Genomic DNA, 24,981 nt, shown 5'->3' on the forward strand with positions numbered 1-24,981 from the left:
GGAACAACTTCAAAGGGCCAGCAGACCTTACGCTCTCCCTGTGAGCGAGGGCTGCTCCCTTCCCCAGCCTCCCCGTGGAAAGGTGAGCCCAGCAGGAGCCGGCTGACTTGCCTTATATGGCTTCCAAGACACAATTTCCGCTTGCCCAAGCTCAGGCAGGGTGGAAAAATTTTGCTTCCTTGCTACTCCGCCCATCCTGGGCTCCGAAAAGCATCCACTGAATCCTGGATCCGACGGGAATGGAAGAATTTACACTGACGTTTGCATGGAGCTCAGCTCCTTGGAAGAGGTAGAGCCACAGCTTTGGCAACAAGCTGGATCACCTCAAATACCGGAGGAGAAACGGGAGCCAAGGAGCCGATGCGCAGAGATGCAGAGAAGCCCTGACCGCAGCCTTTATTCTTTGCATACCATCTGGCCAAGTTTTCTCGCTATTCCAATGCACTTAAGTCTTTTAAATTCAATGGCAGCAAGCTTTACAAGTTACTTACGAGCTGGAAACATTATTTCTTTTCACCGATTTATCCATAATACACTTTCTGAAATACTGTGTTCACCAAACCCTGTCCTGCCTCCTGGTCACAAGGGGGTTCATGTCATCTAGGGCTGCGTTGTTATCACCCTCTCTGAGCACCACAGAGATTCGACACAGAGCAAGAACCTCACTGCAAGAACCAGGGAGGGATTTATCTCCAGCACCAGAGGTTTGCCTGGGCTTTCCTCTTCCAGCCAATGAAGGGCAGAACCCAGCTCCTCCACACACAGATCCTCCCAAAAGACAGAAAAATGGTGGCAAAGGAGCTTAAAAAACCCAAGTTCCATCAACTTCCTAGTTCTCTTCTTTTTGGGGACTGGGAAAGACAGAAACACAGCCCATTTCATTTTCTCATAGAAACCGGGAGCCAAAACCAACTGAAATCAGCGCCGGGGCTGGAAAGGTACAACAGAACTCACACAAACATCAAGTCTAGACACTGCGATGTGGAAATATGATTCAAATAACCACAGCTGGCACATAACGTATCGATTGCAGCCCATCACGGAATGAGCCCGCAATGGGTAAGAATATAGAAGAATGATTAAAATAGCATCGTCCACCTTAGTTTTAGAAAATATGGATCCTTTGGGCACAGGGATATGGATTGAGCTGGCATGTCTTCCTTCTTTTTTGTTAAGCTTTTACAGGACGTGCCTGCTCTCGCTAAGGAACTACAAGGAGCTTAAACTGCCCTCACAGTGCTGATCTTGTACAAATAAACACACTACGAGTGTTGGGGCTGCTCTTATCACAGCACGGCCTACCTGCTAAACCATCCGGGTCTCAAAATGCAGGAGCCAAGTAGTCAAGAGGATGCTTGTGCTGATGAAATCTAAGTACTACGGAGATTCAGGCAGCTCACTGTTTTTAAGAGGTTTTACAGTGCTGGCTAAACACCATCGCACGCAGACGTGAACCCAAAGAAAAGTCTGCATCCACCGTTAAACTCAACAGCGCAGTCTGGAACGGGGGCTGATGCTGGCAGCGCAGCTCAGGCCTTTGCTCACAGTGCTTCGTGCAGATCATCCTGGTGCCCGCTCCAGCGTTCTCCCTGTGATGACCCGATTTCCCGCAGAGCAGTCAGAGGATCATGGAATGGTTTGGGTTGGAAGGGACCTCAAAGTCCATCCAGTCCCACTCCTGCCACAAGCAGGGACACCTCCCACTGGATCAGGTTGCTCCAAGCCCCATCCAGCCTGGCCTTGGACACCTCCAGGGATGGGGCAGCCACCACTGCCCTGGGAACCTGGGCCTCGTCACCCTCACAGCAAAACATTTCTTCCTAAGATCTCATCTCAATCTCCCCTCTTGCAGCTCAAACCCGTTCCCCTTCATCCTATCTCTGCCCTCCCTGATAAAGAGACCCTCCCCAGCTTTCCTGGAGCCCCTTTTCCTACTGGAAGCTGCTCTAAGGTCTCCCTGCAGCCTTCTCTTCTCTAGGCTGAACAACCCCAGCCCTCTCAGCCTGTCCTCATACAGGAGGTGCTCCAGCCCTCAGATCATTTCCGTGGCCTCCTCTGGACTCACTCCAACAGTTCCATGTCCTTCATGTGCTGAGGACTCCAGAGCTGAATGCAGGGCTCCAGGTGAGTCCTCCCCAGAGTGGAGCAGAGGGGCAGTCTCCTCTCTCGCCCCTGCTGGTCCCACTGCTTGGATGCAGTCACCACAGGACCATGCCCAGAGCCTCCCTGGGCGGCTGGAGGTTCTGCATCCAAGAAGGAAAAGTGGTGGGGCCTGGCCTGAAAAGCCTTGGTAGAACAGTGAAACATCCTGCTTTTCCATTAATGCCTTGGACTGAAGCATCCTCTTCTACATTACCAAAACCAAGAAGAGTTCTGGCACACAGAGGGAGAGCAGAGGGTTAACATCCACCAGGTCGCACTGGATCAGGGAAGACTCCGGGTGGGTGGAGGTGGGCAGCTCAGTTGAGTCCTGCTGACAAGCAGTGACCTCTTTTTGAGTTAAACCAATGCTGGTTTCTTTAAATTAAGAGAGGCACTAGTCCAATGTAAAGAAAGGAGAGACCAAGCGCACGGAGCAGTGTTTTTTCTAGACTGCCTTTCTGCTGGAGCAATGCGAAAAGGGCTGGATTTTGGAAGCCTGCATCGTGCTAGCAGTGATACACGCTGGCACACTGCAAACCAGCTGCCCAGGGGTTTATCCTGCTCTTTATTACAGCAGCGCTTTGAGGAAAAACACGACAAAACCAGTCAAAAGGCAGCAGCAGGTTACCATGGAGTGCAGGAGTTGCCCTATGGACACGAGATGTTCCTAAGCAACACAGGAGATACCACAGAAAACTCTTCTTATCAGCAAATCCAAGCTGCTTCCCTGTATAATGCATCTAGGTCACGCTAAGGCACATTGAATGTAGAAGGCCAGTTTTGGTGAGGTCTCCCCTGCATCCACCCTCTAGAAAATATCAGCACAGTTTGGGTTATCAGGCTCTTTCTTTTCTCTCACTAGCATTAAGTTCTCCTGATAATGGTTTCTCCAGAAACAGCATTAACCTTAATTATTCAGAGGTAACTTGATCTCTGCCTTCCTGACCTTACAAGGCTGATGACCACTTCTCCCCCCTTGAACCTCTCTTCTCATTCCCCTAAACCCAAATAAAACCAGTCTATCACACAACCAGGTTCACAAATCCAGGTATTCGCTACAGGATTCCAGACACATGGATCTCTTCAAAGTCTCCCTAAACCCGTGCAGCCACTCCAGCCATTTAAACACATTCTCTCGTGCATTAGCAGCAAAACCACTAAGTCAGCCAAAACGTATTCTTCTCCCAGGGATTAGCTGGCACAAATCAGCACGAGAGTGACGCATGCAGTCTGTCCCTTCCCATTTTTCAACATGCACAAACACCAGGGATTTGGAGACGCTTCACAAGTTACAGGCAGAACCGAGTTTAAATGGTTTGGAACGCGCGCATTGTTCAGCAGATAACATGGTCATTTACTCACAAGACCTAAAATGCTTTCCCCCCCGCCACACAAAACATCCCCTCCCTCGACAGAAGTAAAGGTTCTTCTGCTGTCCCAGCAGCATCCACATTGTGTTAACAAACTATTTCAACAGCAGCACTGTGACAAAACCCAACCGAGCAGGACAGGGCGCTTCAGGCTGGTCCAGAAAAACCTCTGGTGCTGGGGACATGGACTCCATGCTCAGTGAGTCACCTGGCCCCGCAAGGCCAGGGAAGAGGCCACTGGGTAACAGACCCCTTGAGGAGACTCACCAGAACACCACGTGTGATCAGATACATGTCAGACAATTAAAACAAATGCTTAATAGCTTCCTCTCCTCCCTTTGCTGCTGTATAGGTGGAATAAGAAACTAGCTACATGCCAAAATGGAGTGAGAGTTTAGTCCTGCTCAGTCATGAATCCAATCACCAGGATGACAGAAAATGGCCTCAAGTTGTGCCAGGGGAGGTCTAGACCAGATATTAGGAAAAATTTCTTTACATAAAGAGTGGTGAAGCACTGGCAGAGGCTGCCCAGGGCAGTGCTGGAGTCTCCATCCCTGGAGGGGTTCAAAGCGTGGCCGTGGCACTTCAGGACACGGTTTGGTCAGCATGGTGGGGCTGGGCTGACGGTTGGACTGGATGAGCTTAGAGGTCTTTTCCAACCTTGATGATTCCATGATTCTATGATTCACCTGCTAGAGCCCCTGCAGGGTTGCCGAAACACCCCACTGGCATCCCTTCAAAACCAGCCCAGTCTCCTCAAAACCTAAGGGGTTAACCTCCAGGCTGGGTTCCCTCAGTGCTGCTAGAGAGCACAAAGCTATTAGTGCCCAAATTCCGCTTCCCCAGTTAATGGCGTCATATGATTTGCTGATAAAACGCAGATCACGTTTTTAAAAGCAGCGGCTTCGGTCACAAGGATCCTGTCACAAACTTTCTCTTTCCCCTCAGCACGTCACCAATCAGACCGAGTTCTCCAGTGAGCCACCACCGGCACGAAACAAAGCATAATGGGTTTCTAATTTGCCACCGAATCCCATAGCAACTGAACGTCACTTCAGATGGAAATTACAGACGATTCTTCCCCGTGCAATTTGAAAACTATAGAGATGAATCTATAATTTGAGCAGATCCAAATGGCACACGGCTGAGAGAAAAAGCTACCCTAAATAATGGAAAGGAAACTGCCACGGGCCAAAATGCTCCTCGTGCTCCTTGTTAAAGGTCTCCCTGTCCCCCTCCCCGGAAGGGGAGGTGCCACGCTCAGGTGGACACCGGGGACGTTTGGCAGTTCAGGGTGTTCTGCATATCCTGTCCTGTTTCTGCTGATTGCGAAGCGACGTACGTGTGCGATGAGCTCCCTCCCAGCCAGCCTCCACTGATTCATTCAGCCCTGTCACCGACTCATGTTCCCAATGTCGTAAGAGCCTCAGTTCTGACGGACTACGGCATCAGTGAATTAATAGGACAGGAAAAAACAGGTTACAGGAGAGGAGGAATGATGCAAAGAGCTCCGAGATAATTCGATGAATTTTGATTGGAAAGCCGGATTGTTCTCCTCCTGACACCTGCAAGCAGCTTTCGATTCCCAAGTCAGCACGAATACGCATTACCCTAACGACCCTGTAATGACAGCAGGAGCCTTCATTTTGTACCTCCTATTTTAAACCCAGCAAGATGAAGGCATCTACAACAGCCTGCTCCGAAAGGAGAGTCTCACAAACTTCTCCCAGTGATCAGTGCTACAAGGGGTTGGTTTAAGCAGCCTTTGAGAGGTGACTTCTGTCCTGGTCTGCTTAAGAGCAGCATAGGTACGAGGGCTTGGGAAGGCACATCTGCTGGAGTACAGCTCCGAAATCCAGCTGGGCTCAGCGAGCGCAGGGGCAATGTGCTTCGGTTATCTCAGCTCAGCCCCCGATAAATATTTGTGCATCTGCTGAAGTTCACCAGTGAATCAACTGGTGGCTTCGGTTCAAAAGGCCCCATGTAAGAGGGGCAGGGAGGTTCGATGCGACCAGGAACCGCTGCTCGACTCTGGACTGAATCAGGGATGTTGGGACCTTCTTTTCCTCCTAAAACCAGGAGGCTGCCAGGCGAGCTGGGAGGAAGACTGGCGGCTGAGCTGGGCCTGGCCTCCATCGTCTGTGCTCAGGCCAACTGCTACGAATAAGAGAAAGGTGGGTGACTGTGCCACATCATCCATTATCAAAAAAGGATCCGCCTCGCAAGCTCCTTAACCACTAAGGGTTTTCAGATAAATACATGAAAGTCAGGAAATTCCCAGGTCAGGTTCCAGGAACAGCCCCTGTTTACACGGCATCAGCACTTACATCACAACAGCGTGAGGAGAGGCACCTACAGCCAAGAGACACTTCGGGTGGCCTGGGAGCATCTTAAATCCTGCATCAAGATCGCTGCTTGCCCAGAACCCCCACAATGAGGCTGAAAATAAGGGTGAAAAATAAAGGATGAATGCTGTGGACAGACCTAGGTGTATTGGACAAGGATGGACGCAACATCCCTACCTCTGGTGTAGAAGACGGGTCCAGGATAAAGAATGAAAAAGGAAAACGAGGCAGGGGGGTGGGAAGTTCCCTTGTGCCTCAACACGAGCAGTGGGAAGCTGAGGGCAGAGCAAGAGAGACGGGAAAGAGTCAAGCCCTGCTTTTTTAGGGGATGGGAGGCCTAAACAGGGCCTGCACACCCACCCACAGGGAAGGCAGGAAAAGCTGCAGGCTCACATGGAATCAGACTCCTCAGAGGCCCAGGAGCTGATCCAGGCTAACACACCAGGCCAGCTCCATTTCACCAGTAGATTAATCAACTCAGGACACGTTCTCCACCATGCAGCCCCCAGCTGTGGAGCTCAGTGCTCATGCTCAGCCTTTCAAAACCACGTGGAAGCAGTTTCAGGGCAGCGAGATTCACAAGGAGCAGGCAGGTGACACCTTAACGCATCCCCTACGAAGCCAGAGTTATTTTTAAGACTCCTATTTCTTTCAGGTGAGCAAAGCCCCCTTGCTATTGGAGAAAGAAATCCCTCTAAGGACCGCGAGGAGCTGGCAGCCCTGTGACCTGGACCTCTCCAGCAGCAGCTCCACGCTCTCTGGATGTGACACAGAAATACAGAGCCGGGCATCAACGTGCAGACCCCATTTCCTTCACCAGGACACGGACAGTTCAGCAGAGCCCCGAGCGGGAGGGACTCAAGGAGATAAATCTGCTTCTCGAGAGTCCTGCTGCCTGATGGTAGAGCTCCACACCAAGAACACAACCGCTCTGGCACAAGGGACACTAAAACCAATGGCAGCTCGCCTGGCTGGGCGATCATTTTGGGATTACGCAATCCCAATACATTATTATTAGACCAGGAAGAAGCTGGAGACGTTAGCCTGCCCGCTCCAGCAGAGGGGCAGAGCCTGGTGGCAGCAATCGCAGCGACGTGTTGCCCCAGCGCATAAAACAGGTCAGACTGCACACGCGTTGGACGCCAGGTAAGGCAAACAGCAGCGTTGGATTCCAGGCCATTATCCCTCTTACACAACTCTGCTGTCAGTTCCACCACAGCTCCAACCAAACCCGGCACAAGAAGCCTTAGCGCATTTTTTCCATTTACCTACTGCAGCCCAAAATTAAACCGGAGCCCAGGCTGGACAAACACCCACTGCGAAGGTGTGTTAGAAAGCTTGGCATCACCGGAGCTGAGCGTGTCAGGGGAAGCAGAGACGTCCAACAAGCTGGAGAAACTGTTTATAGAACAAATGCAGAACGAGCGTATGTATTTAATAGCCCACTAATTGTTGCGTTATTCACTGTACAAACAAGTGAGCGCTTCTGCCCTTATCCCTTCCTGCCCATTTAATCACCGGGAGCCTCGGACTATTTCTCTTTTGGGTGGCGGTGGAGGAAGCAAAGTTCATTAGTGGCCGGTGGCCACCAAACAGTCCAGAGCCCAGACTACATTTAGAAAATAAACACCACTATTCATGTGTGACACGGACTCAGAATAGGTGCCCAAAATACTGAATGCAGCTGCCTGTAGTCTTCCTATTCACCCTCCTCCAAAAGAAAAGGTTTCCCTAATATATAGAAAAGCATTTTTCGGGATGTTTTTCCCTTTCTTTTTCAGAGAAGAAGCCAATAGCTCAGTCTGTACAAGGCCCTTATTGCTTCTGACTTCTCATAATGCTGATAAACACTCATTAAAATATAAATTGATAAACCCCGGTGCAGTAATTACCTTCGTCCTCGCACAGAGATTGCCCAATTCAGCGATGTGATGTAACTAACACCCCAAATTAAAAATAGTGTTGTGACAACATATGGTTTATCCTACAGAAGCCGGCAGGCAGGACGCTGCTAATGACAAACGGGTTAGGTTCCCAGCTTCCCCCGGCTCCCTGGCAAGGTGAGCAGGCGCACACGCTCTGCACAGGATCCACGGCGGACAGGGAAGATAAAATTCCAGGGAAAAAGGACAGCTTTCAGCCCCTCTGCGGCCCACCCCAGCGACAGGCGCCGAGCAGCGCCGCTCTTCCTTATTTACGTGACGAAGGAGCTCTCTGGATGCGTTGCGAGGAAATAGCTTGGAAAAGACAATCTGGAAATTTCAATGTGCAGCCCTGGCCAGAACCCACATCCCTGCGCCGGGGGGACACTGGCGGGCAGGGAGGAAGGGACCCCCCCCAATCCGAGATGCCAGCACCGGGGAGGGACACATCCTGCTCCCCGGGATGAGACTGGGGTCCCCAGGGCCTGAAAACCCACGTCTCATGCCCCCCCCCGGCAATTTTGGGGACTGGGGTGGCTGCCAGTCACCCACTGGGAGGGACAGGGGGAGCTCAGCCCCCTCAGCATCCACCAAGGGGGACACCAGGAGTGCCCCCCTGCCCCAGTATCTACTGGAGGGGACACTGGGAGCCCCTCCATGCCCTCAGCATCCACTGGAGGAGGCACTGAGACCCCAGTTACCATTCCCAGTCATCTGGGGGGGATGAGAGGGAGATCAGGGTCCCCCCAGCAGTTACTTGGGGGGGGGGGGGGCCTCACCAACACCTCCCGGCCCCCTCAGACATTTACTGGAGGATCAAAGCCCCGGTCACGGCAGGGGGGGCACAAGGGCCCCTCAAACACCAGTGGGATCACCGGTCTCCCAGGCAGAAGGGGAGGCCAGGAGCCCCCTCACCGGGGAAGGTGTCACGCTGACTGCCCCCCCCTCCTCCATTTCACCCATATTCCATTGTGGCCACCCCCCTCTTTCCACACACACCCAGCAACAGCAAGACTGGGTGTCCAACCCCCATCCTCATCCCGTGAGCATCCCCCTTCCCACCTCCCCATCCCGAGACAAGACCCCCCCAAAAGAGAGGCAGGATCAAGCCCCCACCCCCTACGAGGCAGGGCTGTTCCCCCCCCCATCTCATGAGGAGCCCTCCCAGCACAGACAGGGCCAGGCCTGCCCCCACATTCTCCATGGGTCGTGTCGTGTCCCCCCCAGAGAAGCCGAGCCCCCACTCCCAGCAGAGACAGGACCCCCACTCCCTCCCTGTGAGGAGCCCCCCGACTCCTCCCCCCGCCCCTCCAAGCACAGCCAGGACTGGGCACCCCCCCCCTTCCATCCCATGAGACTCCCTCATCATCATCCTCACCCTGGGAGAAGCTCCCCACCCCCAGCAGAGACAAGATGCCCCCCCCATCCCGACAGAAGCCCCCCTACTCCTCATACACCCAGCAAGACCGGGTCCCGCCCCATCCTGTGAAGAGCCCCCATTTCACCCTCATCATCCTGTGAGGAGCCGGGTCTCCCCCCCCACAATCCCATGAGCCCCCCCCCCAACAGACACGGGACCGGGTGCCCCCCCCACCCCAAATAGACACGGAACCAGGTGCCCCCCCCCTCAAGAGACCAGGGACCGGGTGCCCCCCTCCTCAAGAGACCAGGGACCAGGTGTGTGTCGTCGTCGTGTGTTTCCCTCCCCACAAATAGACACGGGACCGGGTGCACCCCCCCTCAAGAGACCAGGGACCGGGTGCCCCCCCCTCAAACAGACACGGGACCCGGTGTTCCCCTCCCTAAACCAACACAGGACCGGGTGCCCCCTATCCCCCCAAACAGACACAGAGCCAGGTGTCCCCCCCCTCAAATAGACACGGGACCGGGTTCCCCTCCCATCAGAGAGGGGACCGGCTCCCCCATCCCAATCCCCCCTCCTCAGTTACCGCCCCCCGGGGCTCCCACCGGGGCCTCGTGGCGCGCCCCCCCCCCCCCGGTGCCCTCCTCACGGCGGTGTACGCCCCCCATCCCCCGCCTGGCCCATACCTTGCAGGCCTGGTAGCTCTCGAAGGCTCGCAGGGCGCTCTCGGTGAGCTTGACGTGGAAGACGGAGACGCGGGTGCCGCGGCCGAGGCGGCCGCAGGACAGCCCGTACCCGCGCTCCGCCTGCAGCGCCGCCATCTTGGGACCCGTCTCCCCCTCCGCGCCGGGGCCGCCGGGGCCGCCCGAGGCCACGCCCCCCTCATGCATTATTCATGAGCTTCAAGCCACGCCCCCTCCTCCCTGAAAGCCACGCCCCCTCCTCCTCCTTTTAAAGCCCTCGGCCGCGCCCACGCGCCGCGCCTGTTGCTGGGTCGAGGCGGCGGGCAGCGCGCGCGCTCATTGGTTCAGCGGCCGCCGGCCTGCGCGTCTGATTGGGTGATCGGGGAAGGGAGGCGGGGCTATGCAAATGAGCCCCGCGCGGGGCATGACGGGCAGGGTGGTTCGCGCAGCTGGAGGGCGCTGGAGGACCGCGGGGTTGGGGTGGGGGGGCGGCCCCGGTGTGAGCGCTGGGGGGGCTCCAGGGTTCCCTCTCCTGGGTCTGTAGCCTCTGGCTGCCTCCCGCACACAGGGTAGGCTCTGGGTTCCCACGCGGGTGCCCACCCCAAGCCCAGCAGGGCCTGGAGGCTCCAGGTTCCACCCCCAGGCAGGGCCCAGGGGCTCCATGTTCCCCACCCCGGCCCCAGGCAGGGCCTGGAGGTCCCAGTGTCCAACCCAGGTGCCCCCCAAGGCCTCCAAACAGGGCCTGGAAGCCCCAGGTTCTACCTGGGCACGTGGGTTCCATGTTTCCCCACCAAGCAGGGCTCTGTGACCCTGGGTTCCCCCGTGAGGCAAGGCCCATGGGCTCCACATTTCACCCCTCAAGCAGGGCTCAGGAGCTCCCTCGTTGTCCCTTCCAGAAAGCCCTGTGGGCTTTGTGTTTTCCCCACCAAGGTAGGGCCCCTAGACCTGGGTTTGTCCTCCCACGCAAACGTTTTCCCCTTCAAGCAGCGCCCGTGGGCCTCCTCATCCCCACCGAGGCAGGGCACGCAGCGCTGTGCACCCCCCTCCAGGCAGAGCCTGTAGAACCTGTCCCACCTCAAGCAGGGCTCGTGTGTCCCCTTGTCACCCATAACCCCACCTCCCTCAAGGTGAGTTTTCCCCACCAGGCAGGGCCCATGGGGTCCATGTTTCCCTCCAAGGCAGGACCTGTGGGCCCTGGATGCCTCCCCGCCCTCATTGACTGGGCCCGTGGGCTCCGTATTCCCCTCCAGGCAGAGCCTGGGTGCCCCCTGCCCAGCCCAGGGGCTGCCACCACCCCAGGGTGCTGTTCCCCTCTCCTCAGGGCCCTCCAGAGCCAAGCAATACTGGCTATGGTGGATCCTGCTCCCCTGCTGCTGTGGCTCAGAGTCCAGAAAAATCCTCCCCCCAGATTGATAGGAATGGTTGGACTCTATGATCCAGTAGGTCTCTTCCAACCTCCCGATTCTATGAAACTAAGAAGCTGGTCCTGGCATCTCCTGCAGCCACAGATGTGCGGCAAGAGAGAGGTACAGCTGAGAGAAGTGTCCCCCTTGCCCCGCGCTGGCACTGACCAGGTCTGGGAGTGAAGGAATTGTCCTTTATTTGGGAAGTTCAGTCGGTTTGGGGCAGGAGAACAGTGCGACAGCCCCCCTGGGAGCAGAGGCTGGGGCAGCGCGGGGGTGGCCCCGGGCTGCAGAGGGCAAAGAGGGACCCCCAGAGCTCGGAGCTGCACGAGGACGCTGGGAGAGGTCTCCGTGCTCCCCTCTACATCCCTCCCGCCGCGGGTTTCTTTGGCATCCTTTGGGCACTGCGTGCTCGAGGACATGCCGAGGAGGGGAATCCAGCTGGACACGTCCGCACCGCTTCCCATCCCGCGGCTGCATCCAGCCACAGAAACCACTGCGCTCGTTCCTACCCACGCGGCTTCCCTCCACGTGCCTCTCCCTGCCTTTTCTGCCACGGTGGCCGTACCCCGGTGCCGGGGATGGCCACCGGGTACCGGCGTGCCAGAGCTCCCGCACCCCCCGATGTGCTCGGGGCTGGAAGCTGAGCCCCTGATTGCAGGAAGGACACCCGGGGGTCTTTGCTCTGCCTGCTGCTCCGTCCCTACAACTGCACCCTGCCCGCGCCAGGAGGGAGATGGGGGGATGTCGGAGGGGGATCTGGCACCTCTGGCAGAGAAAGCATCCGTATTCTGCAACTGCGAGTCCGTGGGGAGAGGTCGGTGGAGCCCCAGGGAAGCTCCTCGGTGGGAGAGAGGCACATCCTGGCGCAGGCAGGTCCTGTGCCGCAGAGCCGCCCCGCCGCCATCCTTAGTTCCTCGCCGCGATGACCACGGACAAGGCCACGCCGCCGAGCGCGATGGCTGTTGCGCCGAAGAGCCACTTCCAGGGGATGGACTGAGGAGAGACCAGCGAGGTGACAAGGGGGTGTGTGGGATGCCGTGAACCCCACTGACATCAGGAACCCCACTGACATTAGGGACGTGCCGTAAGCCCCGCCGGCAGCGGGGACGTGCAGCCCTGCCTGCGCTGGCACGGGGCCGGGGCGCAGCACGTAGCTCCCCACGCACACCCAAGCTCACACAGCCCAAAAAGGCAAGTGCTGCGTCTGCTCTGCCCAGCGCGTGGCCGGCACGTCCGCAGGGACAGCGTGTGCCGCCGCCAGCCCAGCTGACAACGCTTTCCACCGCCGCAGCCAGCGGGCTCCTGAGCGCAGCAGCCGAGAGCAAAGCCCGGACCCTCCAGCTGGCATCGCCGGGATCTGTCGGGCAGAGCCAGGAGCGCAGCCACAGCTATCACCGTGTTCCCGGCAGGGCTGCCGCAGCCGCCCCCGGTGCCCGCAGTCCTACTGCCCTGACACAGCCCACTCTGAGGGGCACAGCAGCATTCCCCGGCCTGGGAGCAGGCTGTGGCGATCCACAGGGATCTGGGAGCCAGGACCACGTCCCCTGCGTGCAGCCCAGTGCTCCCCACCCTAGGGGTGACCCCTACCCGCTGTGCCACCCCCCAGAAGGCCAGCGCCAGCCCTTACCCAGGACAGCTTGTCTTTGCACTTCCCCACGGTGCCGGCGGCGCTGGGATTCCCGAGCATCTTCCTGTACATCTCCGTCTCCACGTTCTTCTGGTCCGCGTGCTTCTTCACCAGCTTGGAGAGCTCAGCGTGGATGGTCTGGGGAGGAGAGCACGGTGCTGCGGTTACCGATCCCGCACCGTCCCTGGGGCGCAGGGGAGGGGATGGGGACCACGGGGCCAGCGCCACCGGATCCAGCTGCGGTGACCGATGGCCTCATCCTGCCCCGCTGGCCTGCGCCGAGGGGCTGCATCGAGCTGGCATCGCACACCCCGGCCGGGTGCCCCACGGTTCTGAGCGCCGCTCCATCCTTTTAGGCCACCCAAGCGGTTCTCTGCCTGGCAGTGGTGGAGCAGAGCCCAGGGCTGATGCCAGACATCAGGAAAAGGATTTTATCCTTTAATTGAGACAGAAAAGTTCCTGCCTCCAGGACAGATGTTCCCGAGCTCTCCCCCTTTTCTGTCTGGAAGCAGACTGGGAAAGAGGGCTTAAACTCAGCCTGGTCTGAAGCAGAATTGCAGCAAGAGCCGCAGCGTGTTGGTACCTGCCTAGCTGTGCCAAGCGGCAGCGGTGGCTGGAGGGAGCGCTGGCAGAGAAAGCTCCGTGTCCCATACCGAGCTTCCAGCCTCCCAAAAAGCAGCAAGAAGGATGACACCGCCAGCCATCCCTGAGCCCACAGTGGCAGGAAGGACATCGTGGTGGCTGCGGTGACACAGCCCTCAGGCACCATGACCGTGCTGTGCCCTCTGCTGGGCATGCCACGCTCCAGGTGGCTCTGATGCCTCCCTAAAACACTGTCACCAGTGTCACCAGCAACCCACACCGGCTTTGGCTCAGATTGGCTCCTCCGGTGTCTGGCCTGGACTTCACCAGACCATGCCGTGCTCGTCTGGAGCCTACTCAGGATTTCACCAGACCATGCCGTGCTCATCTGGAGCCCACTCAGGATTTCACCAGACCATGTCGTGCTCATCTGGAGCCCACTCAAAACTTCACCAGACCATGCCGTGCTCATCTGGAGCCCGCTCTGGACTTCACCAGACCATGCCGTGCTCATCTGGAGCCCGCTCTGGACTTCACCAGACCATGCCGTGCTCATCTGGAGTCCACTCAGGACTTCACCAGACCATGCCGTGCTCATCTGGAACCTACTCAGGACTTCACCAGACCACGCCACACTGGGCAACGCTGCTTTGAATGTGAGGCTTTGGATTTCCTGAGGGGGCAAAGCCACAAAGCATCTGCAGGCACCCCTGAGCTCACCGGGGCTGCCACACAGGTGTAGGATAAAGGTTGGCATCTCCTGCTCTCAGCACATGCATTTCTGAGAGGTCAGGAGAAGGGAGCCCACGGCTGATGGTCTGTGATGCTGAAAGGAGCCAACAGCCCCGGCTGACTGGGTTCCCACATCTGAGGCAGGTGGACCCCAGCGTTTCTTGAGTCTGTTTCCACCACCGGTAGCCGTAGCCCGTGACTCAACAAGGCGTGTTGAACGCTGCCGTCTGGAGCAGCGCTGCCACTTCCCCAGGAGCCCCGGCAGCCAGCCGGAGAGGTCAGTAATTTGCTGTACTTGTGGTTTCAGTGGTAACGTCACTGCCAGGCATTTTGATTTTTCACCCCTCTTCAATTAAAAGCTTCATCCGAATGGGCTGATGAGCAGTGACGCAGGGGGAGCCGCTGCCGGTGCTGCCGGCATGGCTTGTGCTGCTCCCTCACCACGGCTGCCCACCCCAGCCTCGCTGGGAAGCGAAGGGTCGGGGATCCTGCTCAGCCTTCCTCACAGCTGCTCTTGCAGCACGAGCTCCACAAGTGCTGTGGGGCCACCAATCACCTCCTTTCACAGGGCCTCATCCTCCCTGCGGCCTTTGGGCACCAGATCGCAACACAAATCATCCCAGTTTGGGGAAACTCCCAGGAAAGAAGTGGATAAAACGACAGACCCAAGGACTGAAGCCTGGGTGTGTAAGTGAGCCCCCTGCCATGAGGCTGGAGCACCTCCCGTAGGAGGCCAGGCTGGGAGAGTTGGGGTTATTCAGCCTGGAGAAGAGAAGGCTCTGGGGAGACCTTAGAGCAGCTTCCAGTATGGAAAAGGGGCTCCAGGAAAGCTGGGGAGGGGCTCTTGATCAGGGAGTGCAGGGATAGGATGAAGGGAACGATTTTGAGCTGAAAGGGGGGAAGATTGAGATGAGATCTTAGGGAGAAATGTTTTGCTGTGAGGGTGGGGAGGCCCTGGCCCAGCTTGCCCAGAGCAGGGGTGGCTGCCCCATCCCTGGAGGGGTTCAAGGCCAGGTTGGATGGGGCTTGGAGCCCCTGATCCAGTGGGAGGTGTCCCTGCCCATGGCAGGAGTGGAACTGGATGGGCTTTTGAGTTCCCTTCCAACCCAACCCATTCCATGACTCTATGCCCTGCACAGGCAGCACTACCCTGCCTCTTGCCCAGTCTCACTCCTGCTGGGGCCATTTCCTGGCCCTGGCTTTTGATTTCTCTTGAGGCTCCAGGCCTGCAGCTGATCATTAACCAACAGGAAATTCCTGACCCAGAGCTCGCCCTGGCCTGGGCGCTGGACCGAGGTTTAGGCTGCTCCCGTCATCCCGTGAATCACGCTCCGGGCTGCTGAGCGAGTCTGTGGGGACCGGGCTCTGTTCCACTTCCTGCTCCCGCGGCACGAAGCGCTGGAGCCACCCGGGGAAGCTGGAGGTGCCAGGACTGCACACAGGGACCAAAGGGCAAAGAGGGAGTCTCACAACACAGAGATAAAGGATCCAGCAGCCCAGCCAAGCTCAGACACGGCACCACGGGGTACAACGCTCCCAGGCCCGGGGGGCTGTTTCCAACCTCCGTTCACGGAGGAAGCCGGGAACAGCTATGGGGGCTTCAGCCTTCCACGGGGAACGCTGAGGTTTGCCAGGACACGGCAAAAAGGAGAGCATCCTGCTGACATGCGGGCGGCACAGAACCGAACGTACCTTGTTCGAAGGCTCCAGCTTCAACGCCGCCTTCAGGATGGGGATGGCCTCTCTGTATTCGCCCTGCTGAGCCAGGACCTAGGAGGTGTGGTACGGATTGAGCAGGACGGCTGAGGTCTGTCCCTCATCCCTGCCCTCCGCCTGCCATGGAGGAGGAACGGCAACGCCTGCCGCGGGCCCAGCCTCACCTTGCCCTTTCGGAAGAGAGCCTTGATGTTCCCTGGCTGGTGCTCCAGGACGAGGTTGCAGGACTTGAGGGCTGCCTCGTAATGGTCCAATTTAAGCTGAGAAGCTGCCAGGTTGTTCAGACATTTCACCTTCACGTCTAGCAGCTCTGCCTCCTCCTCTGGGCTGAAGTCGACTGCAAAGACCCCAGACCCGGGTTACAGCAGGAAGGGACCCCAGGTGGCTCTGGCCTGGGGAGGGAGCGGGTACCTTTCGAGCTGGAGCCGATAACCTTGAGGGCGATGTCGTAGGAGTTGATGGCCAGCACATAATCTGCCTGCTGGTAGAAGAAGTTGCCGCGTTCCCGCTTGCGGTTGGCCAGCTCAATCTTCTCCTTCCCGCTGAGCAGCTCCAGGTCTGGTGCGTCCTGAGCCGCCAGCAGCTCCACCTCCAGGGAGAGGGTCGCGTTGGGTGGGATGTCAGGGCTCCTGTGCAACGAGGGGCACAAAGCTGCGGCACCACTGCCACCTCTCCCAGTTCTACCAGCCACGGGGCCACAGAGATTTAGCACCGTGGCCCAGAACTCCGAGCAACGGAAGCTCCCCGGGACAGGGTGCGATGAATGTCATTGCCCCAGGATCCAGCACGTGGCGAGCAAGCTGGGTCTACCTGCCCATGAACGCAGGGATCACCAGCTGGGCTGCCTCCAGGAGCTTTCAGAACCCTCTTTGGGGCCATCCTGCTCCACCCCGCATCTTTTTTTCACAGAAAGGGTGATTGGGCACTGGCAGAGGCTGCCCAGGGAGGGGGTTGAGTCCCCTTCCCTGGAGGGGTTTAAGGGACGGGTGGACGAGGTGCTGAGGGACATGGGTTAGTGATTGATGGGAATGGTTGGACTCCATGATCCGGTGGGTCTTTTCCAACCTGGTGATTCTATGATTCTGTGATTCCTGCTGCTCACCTGCCCTGAGCGCCGTAGCAGTACTTTGCATCTGACACAATCAGCGCTGTCTCCCCCATTTCCAGGAGCTGCACACACAGGTCCAGAGCCTACAGGGAACAACAGCGTGAGGAGGAGCACAAGCAAAGGCAGAGGGACCAATTCTGACCCACAAATGGGGACATCACCAACCACAACCCCTCCGCGTGCTCTGCAGGGGGAAACCAAGCCAGCAACAATGTCCGGCACGCTTTATCCCAGCCCTGACCTGCACGACGTCGCAGTCGCCCAGCGTGAAGGTGAGGGCAGGGTTCTCCTCCACCACGCTGCCGTCCTCCAGCGTGGCCTTCAGGCGGATGGTCACGTCCTGGCCCTTGCGGGGACGCGTGTCCACCCCCTGGCCCGGCACCAGCGTCTTCTTCTTGAGCAACCCGCTCCCTGGGAAAGGAGAAGCCAGAGACGCATCAGCCCAGGGCCGGCAATGAAAAATATCTCTCCCACTGCTCTGCTCTTGCTCCCAGCCACCCGGCGTGGTGCAGGGAGCACCAGCAGAGCCACAGGGAAGCCCGTCAGGCTCCATGTGCCGAGCACTGTCCTTCCCCAGGCTCTCACCCAAAACATCGAGCCACTCCTGGGGGTCTTCGGCTGCGTCGCCCCTGCCTGGCTCCGAGGGCTGGGTGTCCTCCCGCGGCGCTGGCCGGCCCACGTCCTCCAGCGGTGGCAGCTCGCTCAGGTCCTCCTCCTCCTCCTCATCTTCCAGGACCTCAAAATCCTCCCCCGTGTCCAGCTGAGCAGCGTCAGGCATCGGGGTGGGCTCGGTGCCGGGGCCTGCCCGGCTTGGGGAGCTGCTCCTCGGTTCCTCCCCGCTGGAAGCCATCGCGGCGGAGCAGCCTGGAGGGGAAGAGAGAAGCGGGGTCCGGGCTGCGCTCACCGGGGAGGGGGGACAGGACATGGGACGAGGCCACCGGCAGCCTGAGCCCTCTGGAGCGGGGAGGGAAACCTGGGGGCTGGGGAGAGAAGCCTGGGGGCTGGGGAGAACGAGGGGGAAGATTGGCCCTGGGGTGGGTGGGGGACACCGAGCCCCGAGGGGGAGGAGATGGGGGAGCAAGGGCAGCGCAGGGGAGGCACCGGGAGCGGGGGAGAGTGGAACGGGGATGACACCGGGATCTGGGAGGGAGGAAAATCTGGGCCCGGGGAGAAAACCGGGCCTGGGGGGGGGTGAACCCGGGGACACCGGGCCTTGCAGGGGATGGGGGAAACCGGGCCCCGGGTCCCTGGGGGGGATGAACGGGAGGCACCAGGCCTTGCAGGGCAGGGAACGGGCCCGCGGTGGGATACCGGACCCCGGTGCGGGGGTGGGGGGACCGGGAATATCGAGCCCCGGGGAGGAAAACCGGGCCCTGCAGGGGAGGCACCGGTAGAGTCGGGCCCCGGGAGGGACACACGGCCCTGGCCGGTGCCGGTGGCTCCCCGCACTCTCGCTCCCCCCACCCCTCCCCGTTCCCTCCCCGGTCCCGCAGCCCCCTCCGCTCCCACCTGTCCCGCGGCCCCGCTGCCGGTGCCCCCGCCCCCTCCGCGATGACCACGCCCCCTCGGTCAGTGACCACGCCCCCTGCGCTCCCATTGGTCCGTCCCTGCCCCTCGCCTCTCCTATTGGTCCGAACGCGCCTCCTGTCGGCGTTGGCCCCGCCCCTATACGGCTTGACCCCGCCCCCTCGCTTCCGCAGGCCCCGCCCCCCGCTCCCATTGGCCCGGCGCCTCCCGCCGCGCCGCCGCCATTGGCTGAAGCGGCCGCTCGTCCTCGGGGACGCGGCTCGGCCTTAAAGGGGCCGCGGGATGGCGGGGAAGAGAAGGAGGAACCGGCGAGGCGGAGACTGCGGGGAGCGGCGTCGGTGATGGGCGCGGGGGCCCCGTGTGTGGAGAGAGGGGAAGAGGCACTTGTTTCCTCACCGCCCGCCGCTACTTCCGGGTTTGCGTGGTGACGCGCGTGCGTGCTGACGTCACGCGTCGTGCGTGACCCCCTCCCCCAGCCCTCGCACCCGGAAGCGCGGAGCGGCCGCCGGTGCCGCCCCGGTGCCGCCGCTCCCGGCATGTGAAGCGGAGGGGTCGCTCTCTTAGGTGCGTAAGGGGGAGAAACCGGGGATACCGGGACGGGCCCAAGGGTTCTCCTGAGCCTCGGCACCCACACAGGGGGCACCGGTACCGGCGCAGGGCCGCCCCAACACCGTGCCCGGCGGCTAGGGGCGGGGCGGCTCCGGTACCGGGAGGTGGGGCCTGTCAGGAGTCCCTGGTTGGGGCGTGGGGCCGCTCCAAAACCGAGCGAGGCAGCGGGGAGAGAGGAAGTTTCGGTACCGGCAGCACGGAAGGGTGGAGGCCACCCCGGTACCGACGTGGGGCCGCTTCAAATCCATGCACGGGGGCGGGGAGCCGCGGTACCGGGGCTGGGGAGGGCACGGGGACCCGGTACCGGCGTCTGGGGCGCAGGGGGCCACCCGAAAACCGTGCAGAGAGGTGGGGAGTCCCGGTACCGGCGGCACGGGGCTCCAGGAGGGGCGGCACGGCGCGGGGGGGGGACGAGATGGAGGCCTTAGTTACCGGTTCTGAGCTGCTCTCGGTTCCCGCAGGCCGCGATGGAGCCCACGGCCTCGCAGGTGTTCTGCGGGCGGGTGCTGGGCATGGTCAACGCCGAGGATGTCAACGCCATCATCCTGGCCCAGAAAAACATGTGAGTCCCGGGAGAACCGGCCCGCAGGGACCCCGGTACCGGCACCGGGGAGCCTCTCGGGGACCTTTACCGATCTCCATCTGCTTCCCGCCCGCAGGCTGGATCGGTTCGAGAAGACCAACGAGATGCTCCTCAACTTCAACAACCTCTCCAGCGTCCGGATGCAGCAGATGAGCGAGCGCTTCCTCCACCACACCAAGACGCTGGTGGAGATGAAGAAGGACCTGGACAGCATCTTCCGCAGGATCCGGTGGGCACCGGGAATGAGGACGGGGACGGGAACATCGGGGTCGGCTCATCGGGGTGCGGGCGGGCTGCTGGGGTGTGCAAGTGGGAGCTCAGCGTGGGTTTAGCAGAAAAAAATAGTGGGAAAGGGAGAAATGTGTGGCCAGGGGATGCAGGGAGGCAGCGGGAGAGGAGCTGTGGAGGCCAGGGCTTTAGGATTCCTCTGTTCTGCTCCAGTCGGGATGATCCACGCTCCCTCGGGGCACTAGGAGGGTTGGCCATGGGACACGGGGTGGGTCGGGGAGGGAGCCCTGCAGCCCGAGAAATCCTTGGGGATTCGTTTATGTCGTCCGTGCACGCTGGAGAGCGGAGGGAGCCGCTGGGGCAGCTCAGCCCCGGATCTCTCGGCTTCCCCGGGGACTCAGCTCGCTCTCTCCTCCCTAGGACGCTGAAAGGGAAGCTGGCCAAGCAGTACCCGGAGGCCTTCAGCAGTGAGTGATCCATCCCGACGCACCCGCTTCCATCGGGTTCCTTCCCCTGCCAAGAATCCCGTTTCCTAAGGACACGCCAGGTGTCTCCTGGGAGTCGGGAGGAGCTGATGAGACATCCAGGCACTAAAAGCCTGGAGAGCTTCTCGATGATATCAGACGTGGTTGCGGGAAGTCCCAAACGGCCACTTGTTTCCATGGGGTTGGGTTTTTATCGACTGCTGCTCCAAGAAGGCAAAATTTAGGGTTGGAACTTAGCAAATTGTCTCTTTGCACCTCGACCCTGGCGGCACCAAAGCTGATGTTGGCATCTTCTGTCAAGCACCAGCCTGAGAACCCCTGGGTTCAAGCCTGGTTTGACACAGATCTGAGGTTCCCATGAGGCAAATAAAGGTGCAGCCACACCAAGCGATGAGAAACGTGAGAAATAAAGGCGCTTTGTTGAGCAAGGAATCAAACTATGATGTAATTGAACGTGTCAGGAAACGAAGAAAAGCGGAAGAGAAAAGGAAAAGAAATGGAAAAAGAGCAGACCACCCCAGAGTTCCAGCGAGGAAGTTTCTTCTTTGCTGGAGATGGAGTTGATCCAAGGTGCAATGGAAGGGAGGAAGAGGGAGCAGAAAGAGCAGCAGCAGCAGCCAAACTGGTCAACTTTTATCTGCCCCAGTTCTCCAGGGTCCTCCCATTTGGCACAGGGATTCTCAGATTCGTTCAAGCCTTCTGGGAGGGTCTGGAAAAGGGCCTGGGGATTGAGAAGCCCCATAAAACTTCTTCTGTGGTCACTTATCAGATATTCTGTCAGCAGTCAGGGTTGCGTTGGGGTGGGAACTGGGGCTGGAGACAGGAGACAGCTCCCCTTCCTCCCTTTTCATCCATCAAGAGCTGTAGACGAGACAATCCCCCACCTTTGGTAGAACTAGTTTCTCGTCAGCTCCTCTCCTTAGGGATCCCCTTCAGCCCTCAGCGTTGAGGGCTGAGTTGGAGACTTGACAAAATCCCATCTGCAGTTGTGTTTGAGGCAAACCTTCTTATCAGCTCCTCACACCTTCCTTTCCAGACGTCCACGAATCTCCCATCTTGGAAGACGATGACGACTTCGACCCCGTCCCGAAGAGCACGACGACGACCATCGCTACCTCTGAGCAGAGCACGGAGTCCTGCGACACCAGCCCGGACATCATCTCTCCCACCACGAGCCAGGATTTTGAGGATCTCTCCCAAGGGCAGTACGATTTGCCGGCCGTGAACGGACAGAGTCTGACAGACGAAGACACGGCCAACGACCTGGACTAGGACAAGGGGTCCCGCTGCTTGGCCTCAAGGACTTTCTATCCCGTATTTATATTTGTGTGTCTCTTTTCTCGGGACGAGGGAGGCGAGGGTCACTAGAAGCAATGGCCGAGTGAAGAAGGGTCCCTTCTGCCTCCAAACTGCCACCGTAGCGCCGACCCCGCAGCTCACGGCGGGGGGAATCAGTAAAACGTGGGTTTCAAACACGTGTCCGTCCTTTTTTATGTGATCGGGAGAGCGGCAGAACCCCACCTTCAACAGAGACTTTGGCACAGAAGAGCCGGTTTGGGGCCTGGGGGTGGGTGTTTCACACAGAATGTTGGCTGTGAGGCTCACGTCCATCACCCTAAGTTCCTGGTGGATCTCTCCAAGCTGCCAATGGGCTCGTGCCGGCTGCCACCTTGCAAAGCGCCTCACCTGGGCATCCCCTTGGCTCTCTCCGGCCTCTCAGCTTCTTACCCTGGGCTCCCTCGGTTGTGTCCATGGATCCACAGCGGCTGCTGGTCCCCCCGGCTCCTCGGGGAGTTGTGGGATCCACCAGGGTGCTTGAATGGGAGGGGACAGGGGGGCACCGGGAGGCTGCTTTGGAGCTGCTGGGGGCCTGGGGAACCACTGTGGGGCTGGGGGAGCTGCTTTGGAGCTGCTGTGGGGCAAGAGAGTCAGCTATGGGGCTGAGGAAAGACCTTTGGAGCCGCTGTGGGGCAGGGGAGTGAGCTGTGGGGCTGAGGGAGCTGCTTTGGAGTTGCTGTGGGGCAGGAGAGTCAGCTGTGGGGCTGGGGAAAGAGCTTTGGAGCTGCTGGGGAGCCACTGTGGGGCTGGGGAAAGTGCTTTGGAGCTGCTGGGGGGCCAGGGGAAAGTGCTTTGGAGCTGCTGGGGGGCCTGGAGAGCCACTGTGGGGCTGGGCAAAGAGCTTTGGAGCCACTGTGGGGCTGGGGAAAGAGCTTTGGAGCTGCTGGAGGGGCTGGGGAGCCACTGTGGGGCTGGGGAAAGAGCTTTGGAGCTGCTGGGGGAGCTGCTTTGGAGCAGTTGTGGGGCAAGAGACTCCGCTATGGGTCTGGAGCAGCTCCCGGCTCCCGAGGGGGCGTGGCCTAGAGCCTCACTGACTGTCACACCGGAAGGAGCGGGGCCTCCCCGCTCTGACGCATTTCCGGTTCCGGCCCCCTCCCCTTTTCTCTCTCGCAGCGAGGCGGCGGGTGCGCGTGGGGCCGGGATCCCGGGAGTGAGAAAGGGGTGGGGGGGGCTGGGAAGGACCCCGGGGCCTCTGCTGGGGCGAGGGGAATGCGGTGACTGAGACCCCGAGGCCCTGGAGGGAATGGCGGCCCCGGGGCCTGTGCTGGGGGGGGGGGCGGGGGAGGCCTCGGGGCCTGCGCTGGCGGGGACCTGGAGGCCTGTGGTAAAGAGGGGACAGGGAGAGCAGAGCCCGGGGGGGAACGGGGAGCCCAGGGCCTCCCCTGAGCGCCCGGCGGGGCTGACGCGGCCGCCGTTCCCTGCAGAAGCCGAGAGCGCCGAGATGCAGATCTTCGTGAAGACGCTGACGGGCAAAACCATCACCTTGGAGGTGGAGCCCAATGACACCATTGAGAACGTCAAGGCCAAGATCCAGGATAAGGAAGGTACTGGAGGCACTGGGGAGCTGCTGCCTCCTCTCCTGCCATCGCTGCCCTTCTCTGTGCCTCCTTATTCAAAGGGGTGTTGTAAGGAAGGAGGATAACATTTTTAGAAGGGCTTGTAGCAACAGGACAAGGGGAAACAGTTTTAAACCAAAAGAGGGGAGATTGAGATAAGATCTTAGGGAGAAATGTTTTGCTGTGAGGGTGGGGAGGCCCTGGCCCAGGTTGCCCAGAGCAGGGGTGGCTGCCCCATCCCTGGGGGGTTCAAGGCCTGGTTGGATGGGGCTTGGAGCCCCTGATCCAGTGGGAATTGTCCCTGCCCACGGCAGGGAGTGGAACTGGGTGGACTTTGAGGTTTCTTCCGACCCAAACCATCATTCTCTTTCAGGGATCCCGCCTGACCAGCAGCGCCTGATCTTCGCAGGCAAGCAGCTGGAAGATGGACGCACCCTGGCAGACTACAACATCCAGAAAGGTACCCCGGCTTTCCCGGGGTGATTCGGGAGGGGGCATCAAGGCCTCCTTGGCAGTGCTTGGCCCTGTTGTGACGCTTCTTTCTCCTTTTAAGAGTCCACCCTGCACCTGGTGCTGCGCCTGCGCGGGGGCATCATCGAGCCCTCCCTCCGCCAGCTCGCCCAGAAGTACAACTGCGACAAAATGATCTGCCGCAAGTACGGCCCCCGTCCCCGCAGCTCCCTGAGGAGTGCGGACCCCCTTCCCCACGGAAACGGGGCTCTCCAGGGGAACGGGGACTCCCTTCCCGTGGAAATGGGGCTCCCCCCATGCAGTGGGGATCCTGTTCTCAGGGAAACGCGGCCTTCTCTGTGGGGTGGGGGTCCCATTGCTGTCCGAATGGGCTTTGTGGGGTGGGGACCCCCTTCTCGAGGGAAACGCTGCTCCCCTCTGGGGTGAGGATCCTCTTTCTTGGAGAAATGGGTCCTTCCCTGTGCTGGGGACCCTGTTCCCGTGGAAACAGGGTTTCCATGTGGCATAGAGTCCCCCTTCCCAGAGCTGATGGGGGCTCTCGTGGGGTGGGGAGCCCCATTTCTTTGGAAATGGGCTCTCTTGTGGGGTGGGGACCCCCTTCCTTTGGAAATGGGGCTCCCTTTCTTTTGGAAATGGGATTCCCTTATGGGATGACAAACCCCCTTATTGGAAAATGGGTCTCTTCTGTGGGGTAAGGACCCCTTTCCTGTAGAAAATGGGCTCCCCTGTGAGGTGAGGACCCCCTTCTTGCGGAAACCAGGCTCTTTCTGCAGAGCAGGACCCCCTTCTTGTGGGAAATGGGCCCCCCCGGTGGGCTGAGGACCCACATATCGAGGAAGAGGAGCTCCCCTGTGGGGTGGGGCTCCCTTTTTCTGCTGAAACGGGAGCGGGGAGCCCCTTCCTTGGGGAAAAGGGGGTTCAGCTGACCTTCCCCCCCCCCTTCTCCAGGTGCTACGCTCGCCTGCACCCCCGTGCCGTCAACTGCCGCAAGAAGAAGTGCGGCCACACCAACAACCTGCGCCCCAAGAAGAAGGTCAAGTAGAGCGGGCTCGGCCCGCGCCCCCCAATAAAGCAGCGCAGAGCTCCTGCCCCGCTGGGTTTTGGGGTTTTTTTTGGGGGGTTGGAATGGCCGCGGTTCCCGGGGCGGAGGGGGCGGAGGGAGGCGGCGGCGGTGCCGGCGGGTGCCAG

The 24,981-nt window shown here is 59.6% G+C and overlaps 4 protein-coding genes across 5 annotated transcripts in view; 2 read left to right on the forward strand and 2 right to left on the reverse strand.

Moving 5' to 3' along the window:
• Positions 1 to 10,009, reverse strand: part of ELL (elongation factor for RNA polymerase II) — a 56,438-nt gene extending 46,429 nt beyond the window's left edge. The window contains exon 1 of the mRNA XM_069878258.1: positions 9,829 to 10,009. Within this exon, the coding sequence (XP_069734359.1) occupies positions 9,829 to 9,963 (135 nt within the window). The 5' untranslated portion in view covers positions 9,964 to 10,009. The remainder of the gene's footprint in view (positions 1 to 9,828) is intronic.
• A 133-nt stretch (positions 10,010 to 10,142) lies between these two features.
• On the forward strand, positions 10,143 to 24,882 carry UBA52 (ubiquitin A-52 residue ribosomal protein fusion product 1). 2 transcript variants are annotated; one of them, XM_069878225.1, is made up of 5 exons: positions 10,143 to 10,148; positions 23,191 to 23,310; positions 23,696 to 23,782; positions 23,876 to 23,978; positions 24,742 to 24,882. In XM_069878225.1, the coding sequence occupies exons 2-5, from the start codon at positions 23,208 to 23,210 to the stop codon at positions 24,833 to 24,835; spliced, it is 387 nt and encodes a 128-aa protein (XP_069734326.1). In that variant the 5' UTR covers positions 10,143 to 10,148; positions 23,191 to 23,207; the 3' UTR covers positions 24,836 to 24,882. The 2 variants fall into 2 exon arrangements, with proteins under 2 accessions (XP_069734326.1, XP_069734324.1); XM_069878223.1 differs by lacking the exon at positions 10,143 to 10,148 and adding an exon at positions 22,810 to 22,890.
• Positions 11,409 to 18,542, reverse strand: FKBP8 (FKBP prolyl isomerase 8). The gene is made up of 9 exons (XM_069878157.1): positions 18,506 to 18,542; positions 17,582 to 17,860; positions 17,238 to 17,407; positions 16,991 to 17,079; positions 16,300 to 16,517; positions 16,053 to 16,225; positions 15,865 to 15,942; positions 12,859 to 12,996; positions 11,409 to 12,224 (listed from the first exon to the last, which is right to left on the reverse strand). The coding sequence occupies exons 2-9, from the start codon at positions 17,844 to 17,846 to the stop codon at positions 12,138 to 12,140; spliced, it is 1,218 nt and encodes a 405-aa protein (XP_069734258.1). The 5' UTR covers positions 17,847 to 17,860; positions 18,506 to 18,542; the 3' UTR covers positions 11,409 to 12,137.
• On the forward strand, positions 18,953 to 21,901 carry KXD1 (KxDL motif containing 1). Its single transcript, XM_069878220.1, has 5 exons — positions 18,953 to 19,087; positions 19,594 to 19,694; positions 19,792 to 19,944; positions 20,364 to 20,410; positions 21,465 to 21,901. Exons 2-5 carry the CDS (start codon positions 19,600 to 19,602, stop codon positions 21,698 to 21,700), a joined length of 531 nt encoding a protein of 176 aa, XP_069734321.1. The 5' UTR covers positions 18,953 to 19,087; positions 19,594 to 19,599; the 3' UTR covers positions 21,701 to 21,901.
• Positions 24,883 to 24,981: the final 99 nt, after the last annotated feature.

Source organism: Phaenicophaeus curvirostris, chromosome 28, assembly GCF_032191515.1.
Source record: "Phaenicophaeus curvirostris isolate KB17595 chromosome 28, BPBGC_Pcur_1.0, whole genome shotgun sequence".
In the NCBI taxonomy this organism is placed as follows: Eukaryota; Metazoa; Chordata; class Aves; order Cuculiformes; family Cuculidae; genus Phaenicophaeus; species Phaenicophaeus curvirostris.